General features: G+C 34.3%; 1 protein-coding gene across 1 annotated transcript in view; it reads left to right on the forward strand.

Moving 5' to 3' along the window:
• Positions 1-6608: 6608 nt before the first annotated feature.
• Positions 6609-25758, forward strand: part of Arp5 (Actin-related protein 5) — a 28922-nt gene continuing 9772 nt past the window's right edge. Inside the window, exons 1-15 of the mRNA XM_080174772.1 lie at positions 6609-6706; positions 6990-7066; positions 7670-7759; positions 8074-8129; positions 8570-8644; positions 9257-9362; positions 9563-9671; positions 11250-11340; positions 11619-11700; positions 12268-12354; positions 13038-13129; positions 24359-24462; positions 24641-24680; positions 24918-25005; positions 25470-25590. Coding sequence (XP_080030898.1) covers positions 6698-6706; positions 6990-7066; positions 7670-7759; positions 8074-8129; positions 8570-8644; positions 9257-9362; positions 9563-9671; positions 11250-11340; positions 11619-11700; positions 12268-12354; positions 13038-13129; positions 24359-24462; positions 24641-24680; positions 24918-25005; positions 25470-25590 — 1227 coding nt within the window. The 5' untranslated portion in view covers positions 6609-6697. The remainder of the gene's footprint in view (positions 6707-6989; positions 7067-7669; positions 7760-8073; positions 8130-8569; positions 8645-9256; positions 9363-9562; positions 9672-11249; positions 11341-11618; positions 11701-12267; positions 12355-13037; positions 13130-24358; positions 24463-24640; positions 24681-24917; positions 25006-25469; positions 25591-25758) is intronic.

The following is a 25758-nucleotide window of genomic DNA, read 5'->3' on the forward strand; positions in this document are numbered from 1 at the left end:
GCCTGTCTGTTGTTTATGACACTGCTCAATAGTTAATTTTTTTTTATATGTCCATCCATAACTTTTGAGCTTTAGTAATTTTGGATTTTGTCATCCTTGTTATATCATACTAGCGGCTTAGCCCCTAGCCTCTAGGGGCTTTTTTCTGAAGGTTCAGGGGAGAATTTTTATAATTTTCTTTACATTTTTTTTTAGATATTTTCTGTATTTTTTAACATTTTATAACCTTTTATAACATTTTATAACCCTTTATAACATTTTATATTATAGATAACTCTTTATAACTTTTTATATTTATTTATATTGATTTATATTATCTAAAACCTTTGATTTTTTTCTTTTTTTCTTTTTTTTTAAAATTTCTTTGCCATTAGCCTTTTTGGGGCTTCGCCCCTACAGGAGAAGGAAGGTTGCACAATCTTTATGAATTTGATAAAACAAAGTTTAAATAAGAAAAGAAATTTAAAAAAAAGAAAATAATTGAAAATGTAAAAAAATATAAAAAAGTATAAAAAATATAAAAAAGTATAAAAAATATAAAAAAGTATAAAAAAATATAAAAGTATATAAAAACATAAAAAACATTAAATTAGAAAAAATATGAAATTTTTTTTTTTTTGGGGGGGGGATTTTCATTTTTGGGGGGGGTAGGGGGTGTCCCACCCCCCAAGAAAATAGCTTAAAACCACCACAGGACCAATAGGTATATACCCTGAAGAGTAGAATCCAATCGGTTCAGTGGTTACCAAGATCTTAAGTTTCAGACGGACGGACGGACAGACAGACATCATTCTACTTTGTATTATAGATATATTTTCTTGCTATTTCTATAAAATCATTTGTAAACATCAAATACTTAACCAAAAAAAATTATTTCAAGTGAAAAAAAATATATGCGCTTCGCGCACAAATGGGGAGGATTGGGTAAAAGCAAGGACGTCCACGTTTTTTATTTGGAGGAGGTAAAAATAAAAAAGTTCTAGCAGCCAATTTATAAACTAATTTCTCATACAATAAATTGATTATATGTTGGTTGGTTGTGTATCTGTTTGTAAGTGTGTGTTGACAATCGAGCCCAATCGTAGCCCAATCGAGGTTTCCACGATTTTTACTACAAGTTCGAATTAATCCCTAGCGAATTTTTAAATTTTTTTCTATAAAATCTTAAATTCGATTTTGGCGAAAATTTAGCATATTTCTCTCGCGATTTTCCTTGCGAGCTTTCTCTTTGGGTATTGGTTCAGGTAGTTATGAAATTATGACGGAACCCTAGTTATAATCGTTTATATAATCAACGAAATTAATTCGAAAAAAATCACGAAACCTATACATATTTTCAGCTTTTGTTAGTGGGGGGGGGGTATAAAATAGTAAAATTGACGATCTTCCATTTGCCCCCAAAATATTATTTTAGATTTTTTTGCTTGTTGGTTAAAATAATCTATAATACAAAGTAGCTTGATGACTGTACGTCCGTTAGTCTGTCTGTCCGTCCCTTAAGATGTCGGTAACGACTGAACCGATTGGATTCTATTCTTCTGGAAATATACCTATTGGTCCTGTGGTGGTTTTAAGCTTTTTTCAGTTTTGACCGCCCGCTAACCAGTACAAATACAATTCTAATCAATTCTACAGCTGACTCATCAAGTTTGACCGCCCAACAACATATTTTATTGGGGGATGGGACTGTGGGACACCAACAAACCCCTTAAAAATGAAAATTCCCCCCCCCCCCCAAATTTTTTCTCTCTTTTTTTCTCTTTTTTCTATTTTTATGATTTTTTAGGTATATTTTTTTATGTATATATTTTTTTATACCTATTTTTTATATTTTAAATCTTTTTCCTTCTTTTTTAATTTCTTTTCTTTTTTAAACCTTTTTAAAAGCAAAGCTTTTCTATAATTAGGGTCTGTCCGTCCGTCCGTGAAGGATTGCTTTCTTCGTTGATTTAGGCATGTTAGAATTGTTCTATCGATTTTAAACTTTGCATGGTGTTTTCTTTAGTAGTCAGGTACAATTTAGTAAGCGTAGCAACTCTATAATCATTACCAGAATGTCCGTACGTCCATTTTAACATGTTGATTTTTAATTTTTTTTAACAATAAATTTTATATGATCTAATTATCTGATTTATATGATTTTTGGTACATTGATTCGACTCATATACAATTATATTCTGATTATTCAGTTCTGAAACTATACAAGTGTTATTGTCCGTTTGTCCTACCGTTTCAGAGCTTCGCTTTTATAGTTGTTATCCTTGTTTTTTTTATCAATTTCACAAAAATTGTAAAACCTTCCTTCTCCTGTAGAGGCGAAGCTCCAAAAAGGCTAATCACTGTGGGCTACAATTGAATCAAGACAAAAGTAAGTGCCGAGCCCTGGGACCTATGTAGGGTGAAAATAGACATAAATCCTTGATGATTCCAGGTGGAGACAAAATATTTTAGCGGGGTCTTTTGGTTTTTTTTCAATTTAAAGTTCTGAAAAAAAATAGAAAAAAATATGAAAATCTTTAATAAAAAACAAACAAAAAATAATTTTCAATATTTTTTTTTACTAAAAGATACAAACAACTTATATAAATACTATAAGCTTTAAAAAATCACAATTTTCAAATTTAGACTTTCAATATAAAGATTTGTAGAAAAAACCTAACAACAAATTCTAACATATTTCTGATCAACATAGCAATAAAACGTCTTTTGCAAAATCTTTATCATCAAAAATAAATAGCAATTACTAAAGACTTTTTTCATTTAAACTTATACTTTTCACATTAATTAACTTAAAAGATTGATTTTTTCTAAAAGAAAGGTTGCGTGATTTTTTTTATTCATAATTAATTGCCTAATTCTGAGATTCAGATAAAAAAACCTTACTGCTTTATATCATTGGATACTCTACTAGCAGCGGCTACGCCTCTAGAGGCATATAGGGACCCTTAGGTTGGGGGGGAAGACGAACCCCCCCTTACAATTACAGTTTTTTTTAATGAAAAAGTTAAAAACATTTATTTTTGGAGTTGATTCTCTTGGGATAGTGATGTTACCCTTCCCCAAAATAGTTATAAACCTTACCAGGACATATAAGAAGCTACCATGTAAAGGAGAACCATATTGGTTCAGTGGTTAGTGAGATCCCTTGGTGCACAAAGACTCACATAGAACGTGTTACTTTATTATAAATATACATATATACACAGAAACTCTACAATCAGAGTATGTCTGTTTGTTCATCTGTCTGTATGAAAACATTACAGAATATATTTATTTGGTACTAGCGGCTACGCCCCTAGAGGCCTTTAGGGGCACTTGAGAGGGGAAGAAGTGGTTGAATTCTACAACTAGATTTTTATTTTAGACTTAAAAAGAAAAAGTTATTTTTTGTGTGTGAAATGGGGTCCTTTTTTAGGGGTTGATTTCTCCTAGGATGGTGGAGATACCCTCCCAAAATAAGTTATAAACCTCCCAAGAACCAATGAGAAGCTACATAGAAAAAAAAGAACCATTGATCATTTTTAATTACTATTCAGGGATCTAAAGGGATAAGACAATGACTGCTAAATTGATTTACATTCCCAAATATGATACATGGATAACCCTTCTGTATGTTTCAGTTAATGGTTGAAATGTTGGGCACTTAATTTAATAATCCAACCAAACAAAAATAGCAACAGGTCCCCTAAGTAGTTAAGCCAACGAATAACAAATTCCTATATTGAACTATGGGGACTAGTCTAATAAACAGCCCATTGTCCCATCTCGCTCTGATTAATATATTTTTGTATCTGTATGTTACACTTGATATTTTCTTTATTTGTATTCTTTTAAACTTCAGAGCTTCACTAATTATGGATGTTGTCTTTTTCCCTTGTTAAATCCAATTACCTAATTCTGGATATTCTTTGAGGTTGATAATTACAATTATATTTTATTAAATGGAAAAAGAACAATTTAATTATAATTCAAGATAAAAATTATTTTATCACTAGCGGTTTTGCCCCTAGATGCATCTAGGGGCCCTTGACAAGTGGGGGGAAGTTGACCCCTTCCCTACTTTCAGTTTTAGTATGTAAAAGAAAAAGTTTTTTTTAAATGTTGGATAGGAACTAATTTTTTCTAAACTCAAAACTTCTCAGGACCATGAAAAACTTGAACCAAGAAGAACTATATCAGTTAAGCGGTTACAAAGAATCTTCGGTACCGACAGACACCCTCACACACACACACACACAAACAGACAGACACAGAAACTGTTACTTTTATATAAGGATTAATAGACACTAAACTACTCCTTAATATGTTGATCCTATTATCAGTCTAAAAGATAGGTCAATAAAGAAGAACCAAATTGGTCCAGCGGTTAGCAAGAACTTTAGGCACAGACAGAAAAAACACACGGACATCCTATCTTTTTTTACAGGGATATAACTTTTAAACCATAGGAAATTTTTTTTTTTCCAGATGATATTTCTCTCCCTGCTTTAAAGCACTATTTATGATACAAAATAGATTGATGTCTGTTTGTCCATCTTTCTGATGCTTAAGAACTGATATGGTTCTTTTTTTACTTTACTATGTAGCTTCTCATTGGTCCTTGGAAGGTTTATAACTTCTTTTGAGAAAGAGAAGAGAAATCGCCCCTTAAAAAAGGACCACAACACACAAAAAAACCTTTTTCTTTTTAAGCCTAAAATAAAAATATAGTTGTTGAATTCAACCCCTTCTTCACCTCTTAAGTGCCCCTAAAGGCCTCTAAGGGCATAGCCGCTATAGCAAAATAAATATGTTTTGTATTGTTTTTATTCAGACGGATGAACAAACAGACATACTCTGATTGTAGAGTTTCTGTGTATATATGTATCTTTATAATAAAGTAACAGGTTCTATGTGAGTCTTTGTGAACTATGGTTCTCCTTTTTCATGGTAGCTTTTCATATGTCCTGGTAAGGTTTATAACTATTTTAGGAAAGGGTACCACCACTATCCCAAGAGAATTAACTCTCCAAAATAAATGTTTTTGACTTATTCATTAAAAAAAAACTGTAATTGTAAGGGGGGTCGACTTCCCCCCCAACCCAAGGGCCTCATATGCCTCTAGAGGCGTAGCCGCTGCTATAAGATTATCTAGTAATATAAAGTAGTAAAGTTTTTTATCTGAATCTCAAAATTAGGCAATTAATTTTGAATAAAAAAATCACGCAACCTTTCTTTTAGAAAAAATCAATCTTTAAAGTTAAATAATATGAAAAGTATAAGTTTAAATGAAAAAAAGTCTTTAGTAAGTGCTATTTATTTTTGATTATAAAGATTTTGCAAAAGACGTTTTATTGCTATGTTGATCAGAAATATGTTAGAATTTGTTGTTAGGTTTTTTCTACAAATCTTTATATTGAAAGTCTAAATTTAAAAATTGTGATTTTTTTAAAGCTTATAGTATTTATATAAGTTGTTTGTATCTTTTAGTAAAAAAAAATATTGAAAATTATTTTTTGTTTGTTTTTTATTAAAGATTTTCATATTTTTTTCAATTTTTTTTCAGAACTTTAAATTGAAAAAAAACCAAAAGACCCCGCTAAAATATTTTGTCTCCACCTGGAATCATTTATGTCTATTTTCACCCTACATAGGTCCCAGGGCTCGGCACTTACTTTTGTCTTGATTCAATTGTAGCCCACAGTGTAATGGCAAAGAAATATTTACAAGCATTAAAAAATGTAAAAAATTGAACGTTTTAAAATATATAAATCAATGTAAAAAAATATATATAAAAAGTTATAAAGAGTTATATAATAATGATAATAAATTATAATGAAGTCTTATACGAATCTTATACGACAATTGGGCAGTGTATAATATTACGCGGTATTCTTGCGCTAAGCTGCTTCCTCCCCTTTTTTCCCTTCCTCCTTTCCCTTTTTTGTTTCCCTTTTCTATTTTCTCCATGTTTTTCAGTTCCTAATTGTCAACACAACAAGTTGCTTTCTGTGAAAAATATTTTACAGGAAAATCAAGAAGAAATAAAGTTAAAAAATATGTAATTTTAATGAAGTGTTTTTTTTAAAAGTATTTCAAATTAGTTTTTAATATTTTTATATGATTTAATGTTTTAGATGTTATTGTCAATGAACGTTTAAAGTAACATATGTACATATCTAATTAATTGTTAAAGAAAAGGATGATTTACTTATGGTATATTATCGAGCTTTTCGGAAATGAAAATTTAGTAGGGCTTAGCTGTTTGCAAGATCGATCTTAAGGTGCATTTATTTCTGATACTTATAATTTGTTGTCTCGTCCCGGGTGGGGTTAATTTAATCAAAAAATTTCGACCAATATCAACAAATTTTAATGAAAATTTACTATGGAACTTTGTTGGGTTTACGAGATATCACCGGGCAAATGCATACATAAACACGCAATTCATCGTAAAAACATATGAAACAGGGGAGTAGCTACCAAAATAAAATTGCGCTGGTATGTCGTGGCACGTACGAGTCACCACATCCCCCTCCCCCTTTATTGATATTTTGTGTAATTCATTGTTGCTCAATTCTTCTGCTGAACATAAACATTATTATTTACCTAATAATCTTTTATTTTTTAGATGTTTATTGATGTTATGTAAAACAAATTTCAGAAAATAATGATGTCAATTATTTTGAGCGCATGATCAACTCAGTTAAAAGTTAAAATGAAAAAGGTATTATTATTAGGTATTCATAATATTAATAAAGTTAAGCAACACAGTAAAATGAACTTTATTAAATTTTTCCTTGGTACAATAGATGTTGAAATTCACTCCAACAAAATTAACAATTTCAACCATTACATAAGCTCAAAAACCACTGTTAATAAAAACAAATTGCTAACTTATTTATGACAAAAAACTAATCCTATTTACATAAACTTTATTTTGTTTCTTTCTATAACTTAAGGCATTAGATTAATGTTTTTAAATATTTTATCATGTTCGATCTTTTAAGGACGAAGAAGGCGTGTATCATTTTGTTGGTCCAACCATTCCAACTGATGCTATTGCTACTTATGAGCCACACCTTAGGTTGATATAAATTTTTCTTAGTACAAAAAGAATTTAGAATAGAATTAGAACTCTAAATTTTGGCATGGCAGTTGCTTTTATGGGGTTTAACGTGGATATGTACTTTATTGTACTATATTAAAGCAACTGTCATATAAAATTTAGAGTTCTACTTCTATTTTAAATTCTTAAATCTAACACTTTTATGGAATTTTAGCACAACCTACCTCTCCCTTTGTTTTCTTATATACATGATTTCTAATCGTATAGTTATATTAGGAAAATATTAGTATCACTGTAATATTTTCATGTTTCTTACGAATGAGATTTAAGTACAGTAGGAAAGGTGGTATTTTTGATGAGCTTTACATTTTTTGTTTAATGATAATTTTATGAAAAATACCTACCCTACCGGAGTTTCTCATAAAATCTTTACCTGGTCGGAAAATAAAACGAAGAAGGTGGAAAATCTGTAGGTACACCACCATCGTGAATAAAGCATTTTAAATATATTTTTACTTTCCAAGACTAGACTCGAATCTTCTATCCTTGAGAATTGTTAGCAAGCAAACTATTTTCATATTGTTTGACTGTCTTCTAAGTTATATTATACTATTATTTTAGGGAAAACAAAGTCCCAATAGTTGTTGACTTTGGCTCTTCAAACTGTAGGCTCGGATGGGCTGGCGAAAAGGAACCCAGAATAACATTTAGGTAAGGAAATTAAACATTTGATAATTAAAAAAAATTCAGAAAAGTTTTTAAATAAGAAAATAAGGGGAGTGAGGTAGTTTTTTCCTATGCCTAACCCCCTTCGGTGCCTTATCCCTGCGGGACTCACAAGAACCAAATATATCCTAATGTAACACGTATACCTATAATAAATGAACAACACTTTTGTAAAAACCGATAAAAGCATAAAAGACTTGAATAAGCTACCTATAGGTATGGCCACAAGTTTCCTTACCTAGACATTTATTTGAAAATATAATAACTATAATATAAGAACTAGCAGTTTTATTATTTAGGAATGCAATTGCCAAGTCGAGGAAAGATTCTGAAATTCTTGTGGGAAATACAATAGGTATGTATTAAATTAGATTATTTGATTTTTATTCAATTTTTAACTAAAGCTGTTTAAATGAGAAAAATATGCTTTAAAAATAGAAAAATTTCATGATAAAAATAAGTTAAGTTATTTCAGTTTGGATTGTTTAATTTTTTACGTAATAGGTAGGTATGTCTTTTATAGGTATATCTATAATACATATATTACCACACTTTTCCTTTTGATTTTTTTAAAAGTGAAATTTCTCTGTCATTATAGTGTGTTAGTACGTCTGTCCATATGTTTAATCAAGACTAGCTAATGCAAGACAGAATAACTTTCTTGTGTAGGCATCTAATGAGATTTTTTGAACTACACTTTTTATGGATATAATTTTCCTGGTTTCCTATATAATAAAACGTTTAAGTAACCCTTTTACTATTGCATGCATTTTAATTCAATATTGATTTTTTAAGGAAATATTGAAGCTGTGCGACAGTCATTGAAAACACCATTTGATAGGAATGTTATTACACATTTTGAAGCTTTTGGTAAGAATAATTTTTCTTTTTCTAGATACCTTTTTAAAGCAAAGCTTTTCTAAAATTAGGGTTGGTCCGTCCGGCCGTTCGAGACGGATAGCTTTTTTCGTTAATTTTAGCATGTTAGAATTGTCCTATCAATTTCAAACTTTGCATTGTGATATCTGTAGTAGTTCGGTTTTACGATTTAGAAAGCGTAGAAACTGTATAGTCATTACCTGAATGTCCATTTTAAACATGTTAATTTTTATTTTTTTACAACAAATTTTTATGTGATCTAATTATCCGATTGTTCTGATTTTTGGAATACTGACACACACCTGGGACAACGAAGTACAATATTATAAGCAAAGCAAAGCAACTCTATAATCAAGTCCTAAAAATGTATCTATGTCCATAAACATTATCCTGTATCAAGAAGTTTTTCAAAAAATTTACTCACAATTTTGCTTTGACTCTTATTCATTTATATTCTGATTATTCAGTTCGGACACTATACAAGTGTTAATCTCCGTTTGCCCATTTCAGAGCTGCGCTTTTATAGATGTTGTTATCCTTGTTTTCTAGTAGAACAGTTAAAGTTGGTAGAATTGCACTCTTAACAATAATTTTTCTTTAAAGAAACTGTCATGGATTATGGATTCAGCAGGCTCGGGTTGGATTCTAATGGCGAGTTTCTTCATCCTCTTTGCTTTACTGAAGGCCCAGCTAATCCAAACAATTCCAGGTTATTATTATAATCATTCTTATGGTTATGCTTCATTGATAGATACTTTAATAAATCTTCAGTGAATGGTTGAAACAAGCAGTGTTCAAGCTTTTCAACCAATAGTTTTATATACAAAAGGGGTAATTTTGTTCTTTCATTATAGGGGATGTACACATTTTTATTGTCCATTGTCATTCCATTGTTTATTCATTATTTAGATGCAACCTGACCGAGATTTTGTTTGAGCTGTATAAAGTACCAAGCGTTGCCTTTGGAATTGATAGTTTATTTAGCCTTCAAAATCATCAACATTTCAATCAAGATTCTTTAGGAATATCAGTTATTTTATTTTTTCAAAAAATGTTTATAATTTTAATGCTCGATAGCATAGTTAAGTATTTTTATAATAGTTTTGTTAGAAATAAAAAAAAATCAAAATCAAGAAAAACTCTAACAAAACATATTTTTTTCGCCAAGTCTATTTTTGACATTGAAGGTTTTAAAAGTTCAATTTTTGATAAAAATGGACTAAAAAGAAGCATTTATACACGACACAACAGAGTTACCAAATTATATTTAGTAAAAAATCTCGTTTTTTAGCTAACCCGGATCCGGAGCTGTTTATGAACGAAAATAACGGCTCCCGTGTCCGGCTCCACAACGCTGATTACTACACACATTATATAAAAGTGCCTTTAATATTATATAAGGATAATTTATCTATAACACTTACCACATTGTAGATAAATAAGAACAGTATACAAAAACAATTTTTGTTGTTAATAATAGATTGAGAATTTGTACAGTCAGAAATACAAATGAAATTGAATTTTCCACGAAGTTAGTCGTATTATTTTACATTGCACATACGTTCTAACGTATGGACTTGCTATAGTTAAAAAGTAGCTGCGGTTCTAACTATTTTCTGCACAAATATTTATGTGTGGAATTTGAGTTATTCCAATTATAATTTTCTCGGCACTTTCTTTTTACGCTCACTATTACAATGTCCCACTTATAGAAAACAGCCTAGATTTAACCCACTTTTACTAAGTCTTTAATTCTACCAGTGGCTTTCCACCTAGTCTTTAGGTAGATCATCCAAAGATGTAATCGCGCAGGCGATAACCACAAGCTAACTAAAGTCAAAGGGAGGGGCAGGTTTCTGGTAAAATCCGTAAAGGTTAGTTTTATAAGTAAAAAACAGTAGTAGAACGATAAAAATTTGTCTTTAGTTCTTTTCAATAAGAAATACACATATTTAGTGAATATTATCGTTCTACTACTATTTTTAAGCCTTAAAACACACACCTTTACGGATTCTACCAGAAACCTACCCCTCTCTTCATATTATATTTAATTTATTTAGGATCGTTCAGATTCTGTAAGAATATTTTTTTTCACAGGGGTTGTTATCATTTAAAAGTAGCAAATAGTTTCTTTAAGTATTTGTTCAGAGCTGCTTTAGAATAATATTAATAGCAATTTAGTAATAAAGAAGCATTTATATGACAAACACATTAAAGAAACAGCTGTTGTGTCAGATATGTAAAAAATAAGTACAAAAGTTAGTGCTTCAACAAGTTCCATAATTCTTTACGGTATTTTGTTTACGCTTTGAAAAAAAGATTATGCAAAAAATGGAGTTAATAGTCTGCAATAGTTTTTATGCATTAAAAAAATACATACAAATAGTTTTCTATATAACTAGGTATGATTTTTAAATATGTGCTTTAACTTTTCTATTATAATGTTTTGACTCATTGCTTGAACAAGAGCTCGGTCTCTGTACACTAACACAAAATATATGTTTTAATTGTCTTCAATAATCATTTTATCATATGTATAGTTTTGACTTTATAAGCACAAGTGACCACTTTTCTGAATGAATAACTGTATGTTATGTTAGTTATAAGCATGGGTCATCAGACTATTCATATAATACCAGTTCTGGATGGTAAGCCTTGCCTATATCAAGCTAGAAGAATTAATCTAGGTGTTTTAAAACATTCCTAAATTTTGGTATCATGTATTGTATAACCATTTTATTTTCTATTTTGGTAAACTAGAATTGATTAAATGCATTTAATTGTGACTTTCGGAAAAGTTTTGAAATTTTCTGTAAATATCGTAGCTGCCTGTTGAATATTTCATTTTAAAAATCTGATAGGTATTTCGAAAATGACCTAGCCTTTTAAAATCGATAAATCCTTTAAAATTTGTTTTAGCTTTGTTTAGACGAAATTTGTTTTGTTAATTTTTTTATATTCTTAGGAGGCCTTCAGTTGTACAACTATATGCAGAGAATTCTACAATTAAGATATCCAAGTCATACGAATAATATTACAATGACTAGGTATGAGAATTTAGTTTTTGTTGCGCAGTTATAAATATTTAGGATATTTTGATACAGGGCTATGGCACTTACACATCCAGCAAATTTACAGTGGATGTATTTTTTGGCAAAATGTTTTCTTCGTTTGTCTCAAGTCAAAAATATATCCATTATTTTTATGCATATGTTAAAAATCGATCATTACAATAATCCATTACATAATTTAAATCTTTATAATGCTTTTTATTTTTAACCTGACAAATATATTTTTTAAATCAAATAATATATAAGTGTGTTATTTTCTTATTATTTTACATTAAATTTCTATGGATGTATTAATGCCAGTGTTGGATGTATATTTTACAAGTGTTTAAATTGGCAGATGCATTGTTGCCGGTCATGGATGTATTTTTGACAGTATATGTATATATTATGTTAGATGTAAGTTTGCCAAGAGAATCGATTTCATTGTCATTTATACAGTCAAAATTCAGTTTGCCATAATTACATTCATTGCACTGGCTAAAATACATCCACTGTAAATTTGCTGGATGTTTCCGGCTAATTCACTCATAAGTATTTTTTCAGGGTAGAAGAAATGTTTGGGTTATCAAGTATCAGCGATGATTTTTTCACAGAGCTTAAGAAATGGAAGGATCCTAACTATTATGAGAAGTAAGTTTTCTCGTATTCATTCGAATCCGGTGGATAGGAACCGGTTCTCATCCAGTTTTTTTTGCCGGTGCCTTCGGCACCTCGGCGCTAAAAAAATAGTTTTAATCTCCTAATTGTACTTTCTATATCCGCGGAAAGCCGTTTATAATACGATGCGAGAAATAACTATTAATAAGCTATAAATAATCAAATAAAAATTATTGTCTTTTAGTTTTCTTTGACGATTTTATTGCAAAACGTTCCATTAACTAATATGGCAAAACTTACTCATCTCGCATTATAAAAGCTAGTTCTGAAAGCAGGAAGATGGATTAGTTCGCTGTGATACACCCAGTCCATTATAACGTCACATAGACACAAATCAGCTGACTTATTATGTACGTCTTCCTGGCATTTATATGTTGGCAGCTGTAATCTTTGGCTTTTAAAGTTTCTATATATGTAATATTTTTATACTGTTTGTGTAATCTTGTAATGTCACTGCCTAAAATATGGAACATCATTAATGATATTAAGCGTTCATACTATTCCAATTCAAAATGTTTTTAAATGTGTTCTAAATTTATTTTTGAAAATGTTGTGTTATGTTTCAAGTATTCATCTAGTGTGAAAATACGACGAAAACGCCTTTTAAGAGGTGTTGTCACAAAAGGGACTTTATCCGAATGTTTTTATTTATACAGAAATGAGTTGAAGATTCAGTTTCCCTTTGTACCTGTGTGCAAGCCCCCACCAGCTGATCCAGAGGTTTTGAAAGCCCGCAGACAAGAGTTAGGTAAGTGATTAGGTTTAGACATAGCTGTAGAGGAGCTACTCTATATTTAGTTTTAGTCATCTATAAAATACACTTTACAAGTTTTATGTTACTTGCATGATATAAATAATCTAGCAGCACCCCTTACACTTTTAATTTTAGTTTTAGAAAGAAAAATAAAGGTACAAATTTGTCGGAGTCACTTTTTATATGGCCGATTTCTCTTAGGAAAGGATGATTGCACCCTCCCCCAAAATAGATATAATAGGATACATTGTAAAGAAGAACCATATCGGTTCGGTGATTAGCGAGATCCTTCGGTACACAGAGACAGACAGACACACAGAAATCATGTTACTTATATGTACACAAGCGGCTCCGCCACTAGAGGCCTCTAGGGGCACGTAAATGTTTTCTATTCTATCTTTATCAAAAATATGTTTTCGCCGCTAGATTTGTTTATTTTTGCGATATCTCTTGGGAGGGTGTGGTACCCTCCCCATAAATAGTTATGAAAAGGATATTATATATGCGATTTGGTGGAAACTTTAGGATGTTATATTGTTATGTATTGTTACTAGCGGCTTCGCCCCTAGCCTCTAGGGGCTTTGCCCCAAGAGGTGATAAAAAAATCTTTCACGAAATATTATATTATAGATTATATATTGTTGTCTTAACCTCTTTTCGAGGAAGCTTTGTGTTTATCAAGTTCGAAATTAAATTCCTTATCATTAACCAAAAACTAAGCGCAAATGTCGTCTTTTTTGGCTTTCCTTTCATAATGTGGCGCGGCATAGATTGTTTGTTTATTTTGAAGCGCACGTTCTTTACTTTTGAATGAGATATGAGAGTGTGAAGATTGCGGAGAACAAAATTGGGCCTATCATTGGTCTCATAGTGTGTGAACGACCCTAGTATATCAGGGATTTGAAACCATAAGAGCTTCAGGTAGAATTTGTTAATTTTATTGGGAAGAATGGTGTATAGGACGATTATATGTAGTTTTAAAAAAAGGCTTTAGCCAGCTAAGCATGAAACTTAATTATGATTAATATATGTTTTAGTAATTTTTATGTGCCTTTATTTTTGCATTTAACAATGATTTATTAAACCAAATAATTTTCCTTTAAAGCCAAAGTTTCCAAAGATTTTTACCGTAGAGAAAAATGATTTTAAAAAGCAAATAAGATTACGTGGTTATAAATAACTGGAATTTTGAACTAATTGATATTGTAATTTCAGGTCTTTGAAATAATTTCATCAATAAATCTATATTCAAACCTGCTGTTGAAACTTGATGGTTCCTGGTATTGGGGGTTTGTATGTTCGCCAACTGATCTCGTGAACTTCCCGCTAATTCGGAAGTCAAGCTCAACCAAAGTGTCATGGTTGAGACAATTTCAAAGTATCTGATGAATAGGCGTTAGCATTCATCAAGAGATCAATAGCATCCAGTGAATTATTGATGCAATAAACTGTGACAATTTTTCTGTGAAATAATTACCTAGTGAATCAATATGCCACTAACCAAAAAGCAGAAAATTGAGCGAGCTATCGCTATTGGCAGTGAAAGGCTAGAAGTTTTTGATGAACAGTTAAAAGTGTTTTATGACAATCTAAAAGCCTGCCAAAGTTTTAGTTCATGTGAAAATGTGACTGTAAAATCAATTCGTGACATTTTTAGTGAGGTCAAGGACCAATCTGACCTAATAAAAAGTCTAAAACCTGCCGTGGAGACTAGTGAGCTGCGCGAGTTTAAGCGTGATTTGGATGAAGCTAGTGAGCAGAAAACTGTTGCAGATAAAGTTTATGCGTCGTTGGAGCAGTGTACAAAAATTCTGTACTGGCTTGACAATGATTCAGATGACGCGAGGTCAAGCACTGTCGCCAGGAACCTCGACGTCATTGAGAAGGTGAAGATGGACATGGGAGTGCTTAAAATTTCCGTGGAGTTGCGCCAAGAAGTACGTGATATGTACCGAAGGCTTAGAGAGATGGAACGTCGTTCATCTAACCTGGATGAGAGTGGGACACCTGCCATGCTCTCCAGAAGTATGTCTGCCGTGGATATTCGGAGTTCCAACCCGCAGTATGGGCGCTGGGACAACAGTTTGTTGCCGTCGTTCGACGGTACTGACACGGATTACCCAAACTTTAAACAGGTCTTTAAAGATCTATGTTCTGGTTATGGATTTGCTGACCAGAGGTTAAGTCTGATGTTGTGTATGGAGAAGGTGATAACCAACCCGGAACTACGCAAGCAAGTGTCAGCGATTAGAGATCATAATGAACAATGGGCGTTTCTTGATCAGATGTTTTTATCAAACACTCGCCGGTTCATGAGGATTTTAACTAAGTTGAACAAGATGAAACCTGTGGATAAACCTGTGGACGTGGTTAGCGCAATTGCTACCTTCAAGAGCATGATGCAGGAGGTAGAAGCCATCGTTGGTTCTGCAGCTAAGGATTACAACCACCTAACTCTTATTCATATTTTTAAAGACAAGTGCCCTGAAAATTTGAGAGACAAAATTATGATGGAGCTAGGTAGCATGAACCAACCAAACATCCCGAAGATTGTAGAACTGCTGGAGAGGACCAGGGGTGCCATGTTGGCCGGTGATATGTCCTATGACACTGGCGCCGGCAAGAGAAATCGTGACAGAGCTGCCGCCGCGCAAGTATCTGGCCGCAACGACAATAAGAATGGAAAGGCTGGAAAGGACAAGGCTTCCAAGTGGAACAGTGCATGTCCTGTGGAGAGCTGCAAGGAGAAACACCCGATTTTCCGTTGCCTCACGTTTAAGAAGATGGATGTGGTTGACCGAAAGAAAGTTGTCCAGCAGAAGAAATTATGTGAACTTTGCCTATGTGACGGCCATACTGCTGACAAATGTAATAAATCGGATAAGCTTGGTGTTTGTGGTACCAATAATTGCGACAGATACCATTCCCGGTTACTCCATGAGGCTAGTGCTGGTGTGAATACAGTTTACAAGTCAAGTTCTGCACCCAGCCCCTGTACCTTCTTACTTCAGTTAGTTCCTGTTGTAGCACCTGGCGGCGGCACCTGCCACGCCACGGTAATGTTTGACTCCGGGGCAAATTTGCCACTTGTGTCTGAGAAGTTATCCAACAAGTTGAAGCTGAAATCTACCGGCAGATATACAACTATTTCTGTAGCTGATGGCAGTGAGTCTTCCTGCCGCAATGTTGTGTTTTATCTGAAGGATAGGGACGGCAATTTGAGGGAGTTTGAGGCAGCTGTCATGCCTACCCTCGGCGGGGCCAACGAGATGCGCTCGGTCCACCCCGAAACTGCCGCCGAGATATTTAAAATGCCGCCAGAAAGGTTTACATATATTAGTGGAGGCTTAGATATCATCATTGGAAATACACATCCTGACGTGTTTCCTTCAACTTACCAGAAAGTGGGCCAGTCTATGTTGTGGCGAACCATTTTTGGTAGTGGTTTTATCTGTACGAGTGCTGATGGTGGAGCTGGAGATCAAAAGTCGGCTTATAAGGCTGTCAGTGTCAGTGGAGGCACTTTGCCAGACTTTCTGACGTCTGAATCGTTTGGCATACAGCCGCAGGCACTTTGTCCAGGATGTACTGCTTGTCAAGAGTGCAAGGCTATGGCCGACGGCACTACCTGGGACCAGCGTGAGAGGCAGAGGATAATTGAGGCAGGTTTAACACTAGACTTGCAGTCCAACAAGTGGACAGGTCAATATGCTTATATTGAAGATCCTCACACTTTACCCTACAATGAGAGTTTAGCCCGCAAAATTGCTGAAAAGGATCGTGCCAGGATGGTCAAGGAAGGTACCTATGGAATGTATGTGGAGGTATTCAACGACGCCATAAGAAGAGGCGTTTTTCAAAAAGCCACGCCTGAAGAATTGCAGTATGAAGGACCTAAGTCTTGTTCATCAATAGTGGTTGCTTTCAAGGAGGATTCAAGTTCCACACCCATGCGATTGTGTGCAAATAGTTCTCTGACGTTCAAGGGTACCAGTTTTAATAACATAATGCTGGGAGGCCCGCCGCCAATGCAGAAGATTTTTTATCATTTGATGCTTTTCCGCGGTTACAAGGTTGGTATAACCGCGGATATCTCCAAGTTTTATAACTCCATCCTGGCCACAGAGTTCGACAGCCAGATGAAGAGAGTTTTATTTTCCCCGACGCCAGATGGTCCACTTGAAATTTACCTGACCAAAGTTGTGAATTTCGGCGAGTTAGCCGCGGGAAATTTGGCAGTTACAGCCCTGAAGTTGACGTCCCGCCTGTTCGGCGGAAAGAGTGAAGCAGAGGTCAAGGAGATGTATGGAGAGGGACAGATAAACGGTAGTGAAATTGTTGCTAAACCTGAATTATGGAAGGAGCCACAAATACCTACCTACCCTGATGAGGAATTCAAGTTACCTCAGATTCCAGTTGCAGTCAAGCTTGAGAAGCACAGCTTCATAGATGACGTTATTTCGGGAGCAGGATCGAAGCCAGAAGCCAAGGAGATGATGAAAGAGGCCGACAGAATTATCGGCAAAGGTAGTTTTTCCTTCAAACAAGTCATTTATTCTGGAGATGATTGCCAGCCTACCAAGGTTCTCGGGCTGATATGGAAGCCAGCCACCGATGTGTTGTCCATCGCCACAAGAGTCAACCAAGATGGTAAGGTCAAGGGAAGGAAGGTGAAAGAGGATGCTGATTTGTACAACCTCCAGGACGCCTTGGACGAGAATCTGACAAAGAAGATGGTCCACAGGTTCGCCGCCCAAACCTTCGACCCGATCGGGCTTTGCAGCCCTATTCTGTTGAGAATTAAACTTGTCCTGCGGAAAACATGTTTGCTGAATTTGGGCTGGCAAGATTTCATTCCAAAAAGTCTACGGGATGAACTTGTTCAGTCGCTGGAGGACAGAGCTGAGGTCGCTAAATTGGAGTTTGACCGTTGTGTGGTCCCGGATGAACCAACTGGCCTTCCATCCTTGATGATGTTTTCGGATGGGTCATCAGAGGCTTATGCATCTAATGCATATTTGAGGTGGCCAACTAGACAAGGATTTGAAACGTTTCTGCTAGCCACCAAGTCAAGAGTTGCGCCGGTCAAGTGTGAATCAATTCCACGCCTTGAGTTGATGGGGTGCCAGATGTCCACAAGGTTGGCAAAGTCCGTCAGAGATGCCCTGCCCTTTGATATTATCAGAGTGATGTACTTTACTGATTCATCGTGTGTTTTATCACAAATAGTTTCCAACAGTGCTATGCTGAACACATTTAATTCTCATCGTATTGGAGAAATTCAATCTGCAACCAACAAGGATGACTGGAGGTGGGTCCCGGGGACGCACAACGTTGCAGATTTGGGCACCAGAAGCACCTGCAAGGTATCAGATTTGGGACCAGGTTCCAGGTACAGATTGGGCCCAGAATGGTTGCGCCAGGATGAAAGTGCGTGGCCGGTGAAAACTGCCGAAGAAGTCAAGCAGGTTTTACCCCCAGAGGAGTTGAATACCAAAATGGTTAAGTTATGTTCAATGAAAGTTGCCGGAGAAGCCGCTGAAGATGTCTTTAGGTTTAAGCACAGGAGATCATTTGGACAGGCCAAACGTATTATGGCAGCTGTCCTGCAAGTTGCGAACACCTGGTTGAAGAAGCTAAAGAGCAGACAAGAAGGTAAGACTACAGCCGCTGGTAGTCATGTAGCAGCCGCAGATTCTGTGTACAAGCCGTCTTTGTACAATTATATGGCGGCGGCGGAACTTTTCATTGTGTCACGAAGCCAAGAGGATGAGTGGATAAATGACGCTAAAGGCAATTATGCGTCATTAAATCCATTAGTGCATGAAGTATCATTGACCTGGCCTGTCGTTGGTCCCGGTGGAAATTATGTGACCAGGGAGATGAGGATTCTTAAAATGGTTGGTCGTGGACAGCCAGTCATTGACGCCATTACTGGTGGCCGTAAAATGATATTTGAAGACATGCCAGGTTTAATAATTTTGGAGCCTGGTAATTGGTTAGCTGCTGTTTTTATGAGAGAAGCGCATGTTGAGCTTCACTCTGGTGTCCGTGGAACTTTAGCTGAGAGCCGCCGTTGGTGCTGGATTGTGAAGGCAAGGAGGTTGGCCATCATGGAAGTGAAGAAATGTTGGCCCTGCAGTGTTGAGAGGGCTAAGGAATGTCGTACTACCATGAAGGACGTGTTACCAGACAAGTTGGTTCCGAGCAGGCCTTTTGAAGCTGTGCAGGTCGACCTGATGGGTCCGCTGGTTACGAGGAGAGCTGCCGCCAAAACGAGGAGTCAGACAGCAACGAAGAAGGTGTGGGTGTTCGTGGTGGTCTGCAGGTTCTCAGGGGCGTTATGGTTGGATGCCTTGGAAAAGTATGATACCAGCAGTATCCTGTTGTCCCTGCGCAAGTTGGAAGCTGTTCATTGTCTGCCGAAGATCATAGTAAGCGACATGGGCACACAATTATCCGGTGCTCGCAAGGTTTTAGAGCAGAAGTTGGGCAGCCAGGTAGAGTTTTCTTGGTCTCAGATCCCTGCCCGAGCCCACCATTTCATTGGGCAAGCTGAGAAAATGGTGGGATTGACCAAGAGATTGCTGTCCAAGAAGTTGGTGAATAGTTCTGTTAATTTCAACGAGCTCCTGGTGCTGTTGGCGGAGGTTAGCAAGTTGATGAATAGCAGACCATTGACGATTGAAGCTGCGAACGACGTGGAGAATTGGCGGCTGATTACCCCTGGCCAGCTGCTGGGAAATGTTGACCGCCAGCCGTTGTGCAATGTGGCGATGAAACCGGAGGACCAAATTTCCTCCAGGTTGAAGTTGTTAGAAGATTTATCTGCCCAGTTTTGGACTGCCTACCGCCAGGAGATCCTACCGAAGATATTACGGATGTCCAAGTGGAAGGATGAGATGGCGGAGCCACTAACTGATGGAGATATAGTTCTGGTTACGAGTACCAATCCGCTGATGAGATGTTTGAGGATGGGCCGAGTGACGAGAATTGAGGATGGAAGAAAGACGGCAAGAGTCTTGTTCAGGCTGACAGATAAATCTCCCCTAGAAGAACATGCTGTATCAGTCAGGCAGTTGTTAAAAATTATGATTAATAATTGATTCTTATTTTATGGAAATTGAGTTTTTTTTTTTAGTAAAAAAGCCACATTTTTCATATGCCTATTTTTATGCCTAAAATAAGAATCAAATGAAATGCGATTAAATATTCTTCTATTTCATATGCTCAAATTTAATTTTATTGAGTTTAATTTCTTTTCAAAAGTACAATTCATTTTAAAACTTACCTGAAAAGTTTAACAAAAAGGAATAAATGTGTCGAGGTTGCGTGATTCGATATTTATTCTAAGAAAAAATCAAGTATTTTTTTAGCAGATTTTTTTTAAAATTATATATGAATTTCAATCAAGTAAAACATTTTTATTCAGATCAAGGAATGATTGAAAATTCATATTTAAAGTCTCATATTTTTTACAAAGAAAAATTGGTATTTTTTTCATAATTTCAATGAAAATTCTAACGAAGATATTATTATTTTGCTATTCTTTAAGTATTAAAAAGTTTTATTGTTGATTAAGATATTACAGTTCTTATTCATTAGGTTTGAAAAACTTTCTGCCCAAGGATTTTGAAAAATTTTTTCTTACTACTCTTTTTGATGCTTAACAAATTTAGTTTTAAGTACCTATAAATCTTAATTTTCTTGTCTAAGATTTATTTCGTTTTATTTTACCATTATTTGTTTACATTTACATTTCAACCTGACTTCGTAGGTACTTATTGATTTATTAATAATGATTTATTACCTATTGATTATGAAATGATTATTATTAGTATAGTTGTTATATTTACAACATCATGATTAATAGGATTATCTATTTTAGGATTTGTGTATGTGATTTGTGATTGTCATGTGCATGGAATGTTGTATGGTACAAACCAATCCCCATCCTTCTATCCTAAAATGTGAGGTATTATGAGTCCTAGTGAGGAGTATAATATTGTGTATGCATTTCACGGGGTTTCATTTAGTTAGGAGCAAAATTGTCACGTTTTCGGGATGTGGCCATTCTCATGTGATTATGGTGAGTTGAGTTTAGTGAGAAATGTTGCTAGTGCTCAGCGCGAAAAAACCTTGAATCTCGTTAAGGAAGTTAATTTGACTTTCAAACGGGGGGTGTGTCTTAACCTCTTTTCGAGGAAGCTTTGTGTTTATCAAGTTCGAAATTAAATTCCTTATCATTAACCAAAAACTAAGCGCAAATGTCGTCTTTTTTGGCTTTCCTTTCATAATGTGGCGCGGCATAGATTGTTTGTTTATTTTGAAGCGCACGTTCTTTACTTTTGAATGAGATATGAGAGTGTGAAGATTGCGGAGAACAAAATTGGGCCTATCATTGGTCTCATAGTGTGTGAACAACCCTAGTATATCAGGGATTTGAAACCATAAGAGCTTCAGGTAGAATTTGTTAATTTTATTGGGAAGAATGGTGTATAGGACGATTATATGTAGTTTTAAAAAAAGGCTTTAGCCAGCTAAGCATGAAACTTAATTATGATTAATATATGTTTTAGTAATTTTTATGTGCCTTTATTTTTGCATTTAACAATGATTTATTAAACCAAATAATTTTCCTTTAAAGCCAAAGTTTCCAAAGATTTTTACCGTAGAGAAAAATGATTTTAAAAAGCAAATAAGATTACGTGGTTATAAATAACTGGAATTTTGAACTAATTGATATTGTAATTTCAGGTCTTTGAAATAATTTCATCAATAAATCTATATTCAAACCTGCTGTTGAAACTTGATGGTTCCTGGTATTGGGGGTTTGTATGTTCGCCAACTGATCTCGTGAACTTCCCGCTAATTCGGAAGTCAAGCTCAACCAAAGTGTCATGGTTGAGACAATTGTTCTATGAAGATTCCAATAATTTGAAATGTTTTGATAAACTTGGAAAATCAGATAGCCGTTGTCGAGATCTAAATGAACAAAACTCAGTAATTTCATAACCCTTTCTTGCTGTGCGTCGTATGGCATACCAAATAAATATTTTCTTTATTGAAGGCTCTCACACTTTCATAGGATTGGAATGTAATAAATAGAATATTTTGTAGTTGCGTAGCTACTCTATAAAGAGAATGTTTGTAAGTATATGCTGGAAAGTTACAATTACAGTCTCTACGCAAGTTACGATAATAACATAGCAATTGCCGCTGCGCCTAGTGGGGGGGGGGGGAGGGGCGGGGGGGGGGTATTTATCTAAAGACGATTTCTCTTGAGAGGTTTGTAGCACCTTCCTCCATATAAATGGACCTTCCTTGTACCTAAAAGAAGCTTCACTGTCAAGGAGAACCATTTCGGTAAAAACACACAGAGAGACAGACATACTGTTACTTTGATGTAAGGATAACTACAAACACAACATTGACACTCATGCAGTGAACACAAACTAAGATTTTTATGTTAAACAGTGTTTTAACATGTTTATGTTTGGCTAACAATTGTCCTTGTTTTACTTGTCGTCATAATATAAAGCACATTGATAAGATCAACTCATATCCTTGGTGCTCTATCATTTCTCCTAGAAAGATATATTTTTTTGTTACATTAGCAAAACAAAATCACAATATCAAGAGATTTCATGTTCACAAAATTTTTAAATAAAAAGTTTTTTTTTTTGTTGTAATATTGATATTAGTATTGAATCATTTTTGTGGTACAACCTTTTTTGCAGACGATATGAAACTTATCCTCTATTCATTACTATTATTCAGTTTTACATTACTCTTTCATTCATAAACACTTACATTCATATTTACTCACATCAAATCCAGAGAGAGAGAAGGGACAATGGGCTGTTCATTGCACTAGTCCCCAATGTTTTATAATAACGCTTTCTTATTCGTTGGCTTAACAACTTTGGGGACTTTAGTGAATTTTGAATTGTTTGGCTCATTAAGTTGAGTATTTGATCGTTTCAACTATTAATTATAATCTTCAGAAGAGATAATTTTTTGTAACGTCATTGGGGTTGTACATCAATTTATCGGCCATTGTCTTATCCCTTAGGATCCCTGTATAAAATCTAAATTCAAATACATACATTAGAGACAAACAAATAAAATAAAGTTACATATATGAGTAGCAAATATATTATATAAACATCCATGTCGATCAGCATGTAATGCCTATTTTTCTTTATAATTCTTTTATAATAATTTTTTTATTATAATTCTTTATAATAATTCCCATTAATAATGTTAATGTTAATCTGTTCACAATATATGTTAGTCCATCATTTAGTTAAGGCCCAAGAAAAAGGATTTACTAAGCTACAATTTAATATAGATGACTGAATTGCGTTAGAAACTCTGATTACATCTAGAATTAGATTACAATTATTTGTAAATACGTCATTATACATTCATTTATTTCTTATTAATGGCTATTATAGTCCTGCTACTCTAAAACTAGGTTATGTCCATAAATTAGTCCTTTTACTAATAATTTTGAAATAGAATGCTATCCAAACTAAATCAAATGTCATCCGTGATTTATTGACAATGTCTACAAAAAAGGTCAAATATTCTTCCGACATAGTTTCTGAATAATACTTAATTGTTATTTTTATTTTGAAAATTTATTTTTTTGTTATTGCTTCTCTTCTTATGACACTGTTCTTTTTAAGGCACACCAGTGACTTTGCTATTAGCATTAGGAGATCGGGGGGGGGGGGGGGGGGGAACAACACTACAACCCACTCCAACAACAAACAACAACATATCATATGTTAGTAATGTCACACAACTGAACCCTCGACCGTGGCTTAACACGTAGCGCATCCGCTCGTCGTCGGGAAGGTGATAGGTTCGAATATCGGTCCGACACCGCGTCATAATAAAGACGTTAAAATTCTTACTGCTGCTATGTCAGATGCGCGACATTAATAGTTAGTGGGAATGCCTTGGACCAAAAATAGGCGCAACTCATTACAATCCACAGTTAGTACTTCTCAGACAAAAGTCGTGCAATTAAAGAGTTGGTTGTCTGATGGGTGTTGGTTACCCTAGGCGATTGAGCGCGTAACATTCCAATTCAAAATGCAGAGTATGTTCAAAGGTGACGTGGAGAGGACTTGTACCCTAACTAAGCGTCACCACGCCCCCTGCCATCAATGTCAAACAACTAATACAATATAATGGGTATGATTTTTTTAGGCAGGAGGTTAATTGAGATAAATGCGAAGAAAAGAGAAGCCAAACTAACAGAAAACAATGCTTTTCTTAGCCATCTACAAGTTGTGCATGGATTAAAAAATCAGGTAGTGCCTTTAATTATTTTTCATTGTGGAATTAAACCTAGTAAGTATAGAGTATATACGTCATATCACTTAGGTATAACTTTCAGTTTTAAATAATATAATATGTTTTTAGGAAAATTATCAATCTTTAATTTAACTTTTTATCATAGGACCTAGTTAATGTATTTTTAAATTTCAGGAGAGCAAATTCAGAAAATCCTTGGATAAGCTGCGACTAAAGGAATGATTCACATTATATTATTAAAATAATTCTCAGCGAATTATTTATTTTATATATGCAATTGAAAATTTATAAAAACAAAACATTTTTGAACTTATGATTTAGTTTTTTGCCTGAAGTTAAAAAAATATTTATATTGGTTTGGTTCCAGAAAGGTCAGTAACAGTCCTTGCATGGTTAGATTCTTTTAGGGTTTCTAATTAAAGATTCAAACAATAGTGTGAACCATGATTGTAGGATATATCAGAATTGGAATCTCTAATAGATAAAACAAGAGCGTGGATACAAAAGGCAGAAGAGGCAAAACTTAGAGACGCCCAAAGGTAAAGAAGAATGCCGTTGCTTTATGTAAACAATTTCGTACTAATAGTGGATTATTTTTAGTTAAATAGTCTGTTTTTAATTAATTGCAAAAAAAGTAATATTTTTTACTAACGGCTACGTCCCTAGAGGCCTCTAAAGACAAATAAGGGAAGAGAGGTGGAGGTTAGGTTGACTCTCTACTTGCTATTTTTTCAAAGAAAAGTATTTTTTAATAAAAGTTTAGGGGCGGAGTTTTTTCCCGGTGTGATTTTTCCCCAAAATAGTTAAAAACCTTACCAGGACCTATAAGAAACTTGATTGTTAAGGAGAAATATATCGGTCTAAGCTGTACACAAACATATAGAAATACATCCTATTACTTTTATAAGCGGATTGGTATTGTTTTCTAACTTTAATATTTGTGTCGATGCGCTTTGCGAATGTTGTCACCCTTGTTGCAATGAAAATAAAGTTTCCCATCTAGACAAGAACAAGGAGCACAAGGAGGAGGGGAGCCAGAAGTCAAGAAAAGAAGAGAGGATATGGGACAGACAGAGCGCTTGGAGTTCGATGTTTGGATCAAGGATATTCAAACTAAATTACAGGTATTATACTTTATTTTTCTTTGTTATTATTTGTATAGAAAAGTTTAATTCCTTCCAATAATATAGTTACTCAAGAGACATACTGTCTGATTCCACCAATAGGAGAATACTAAAGAATTATACAAGAGATCTCATTGGTTGCAATTGTGTAAACCCTTTGTTACTTGA

This window comes from Acartia tonsa, chromosome 10 (assembly GCF_053477335.1).
Source record: "Acartia tonsa isolate MP-2025a chromosome 10, ASM5347733v1, whole genome shotgun sequence".
In the NCBI taxonomy this organism is placed as follows: domain Eukaryota; kingdom Metazoa; phylum Arthropoda; class Copepoda; order Calanoida; family Acartiidae; genus Acartia; species Acartia tonsa.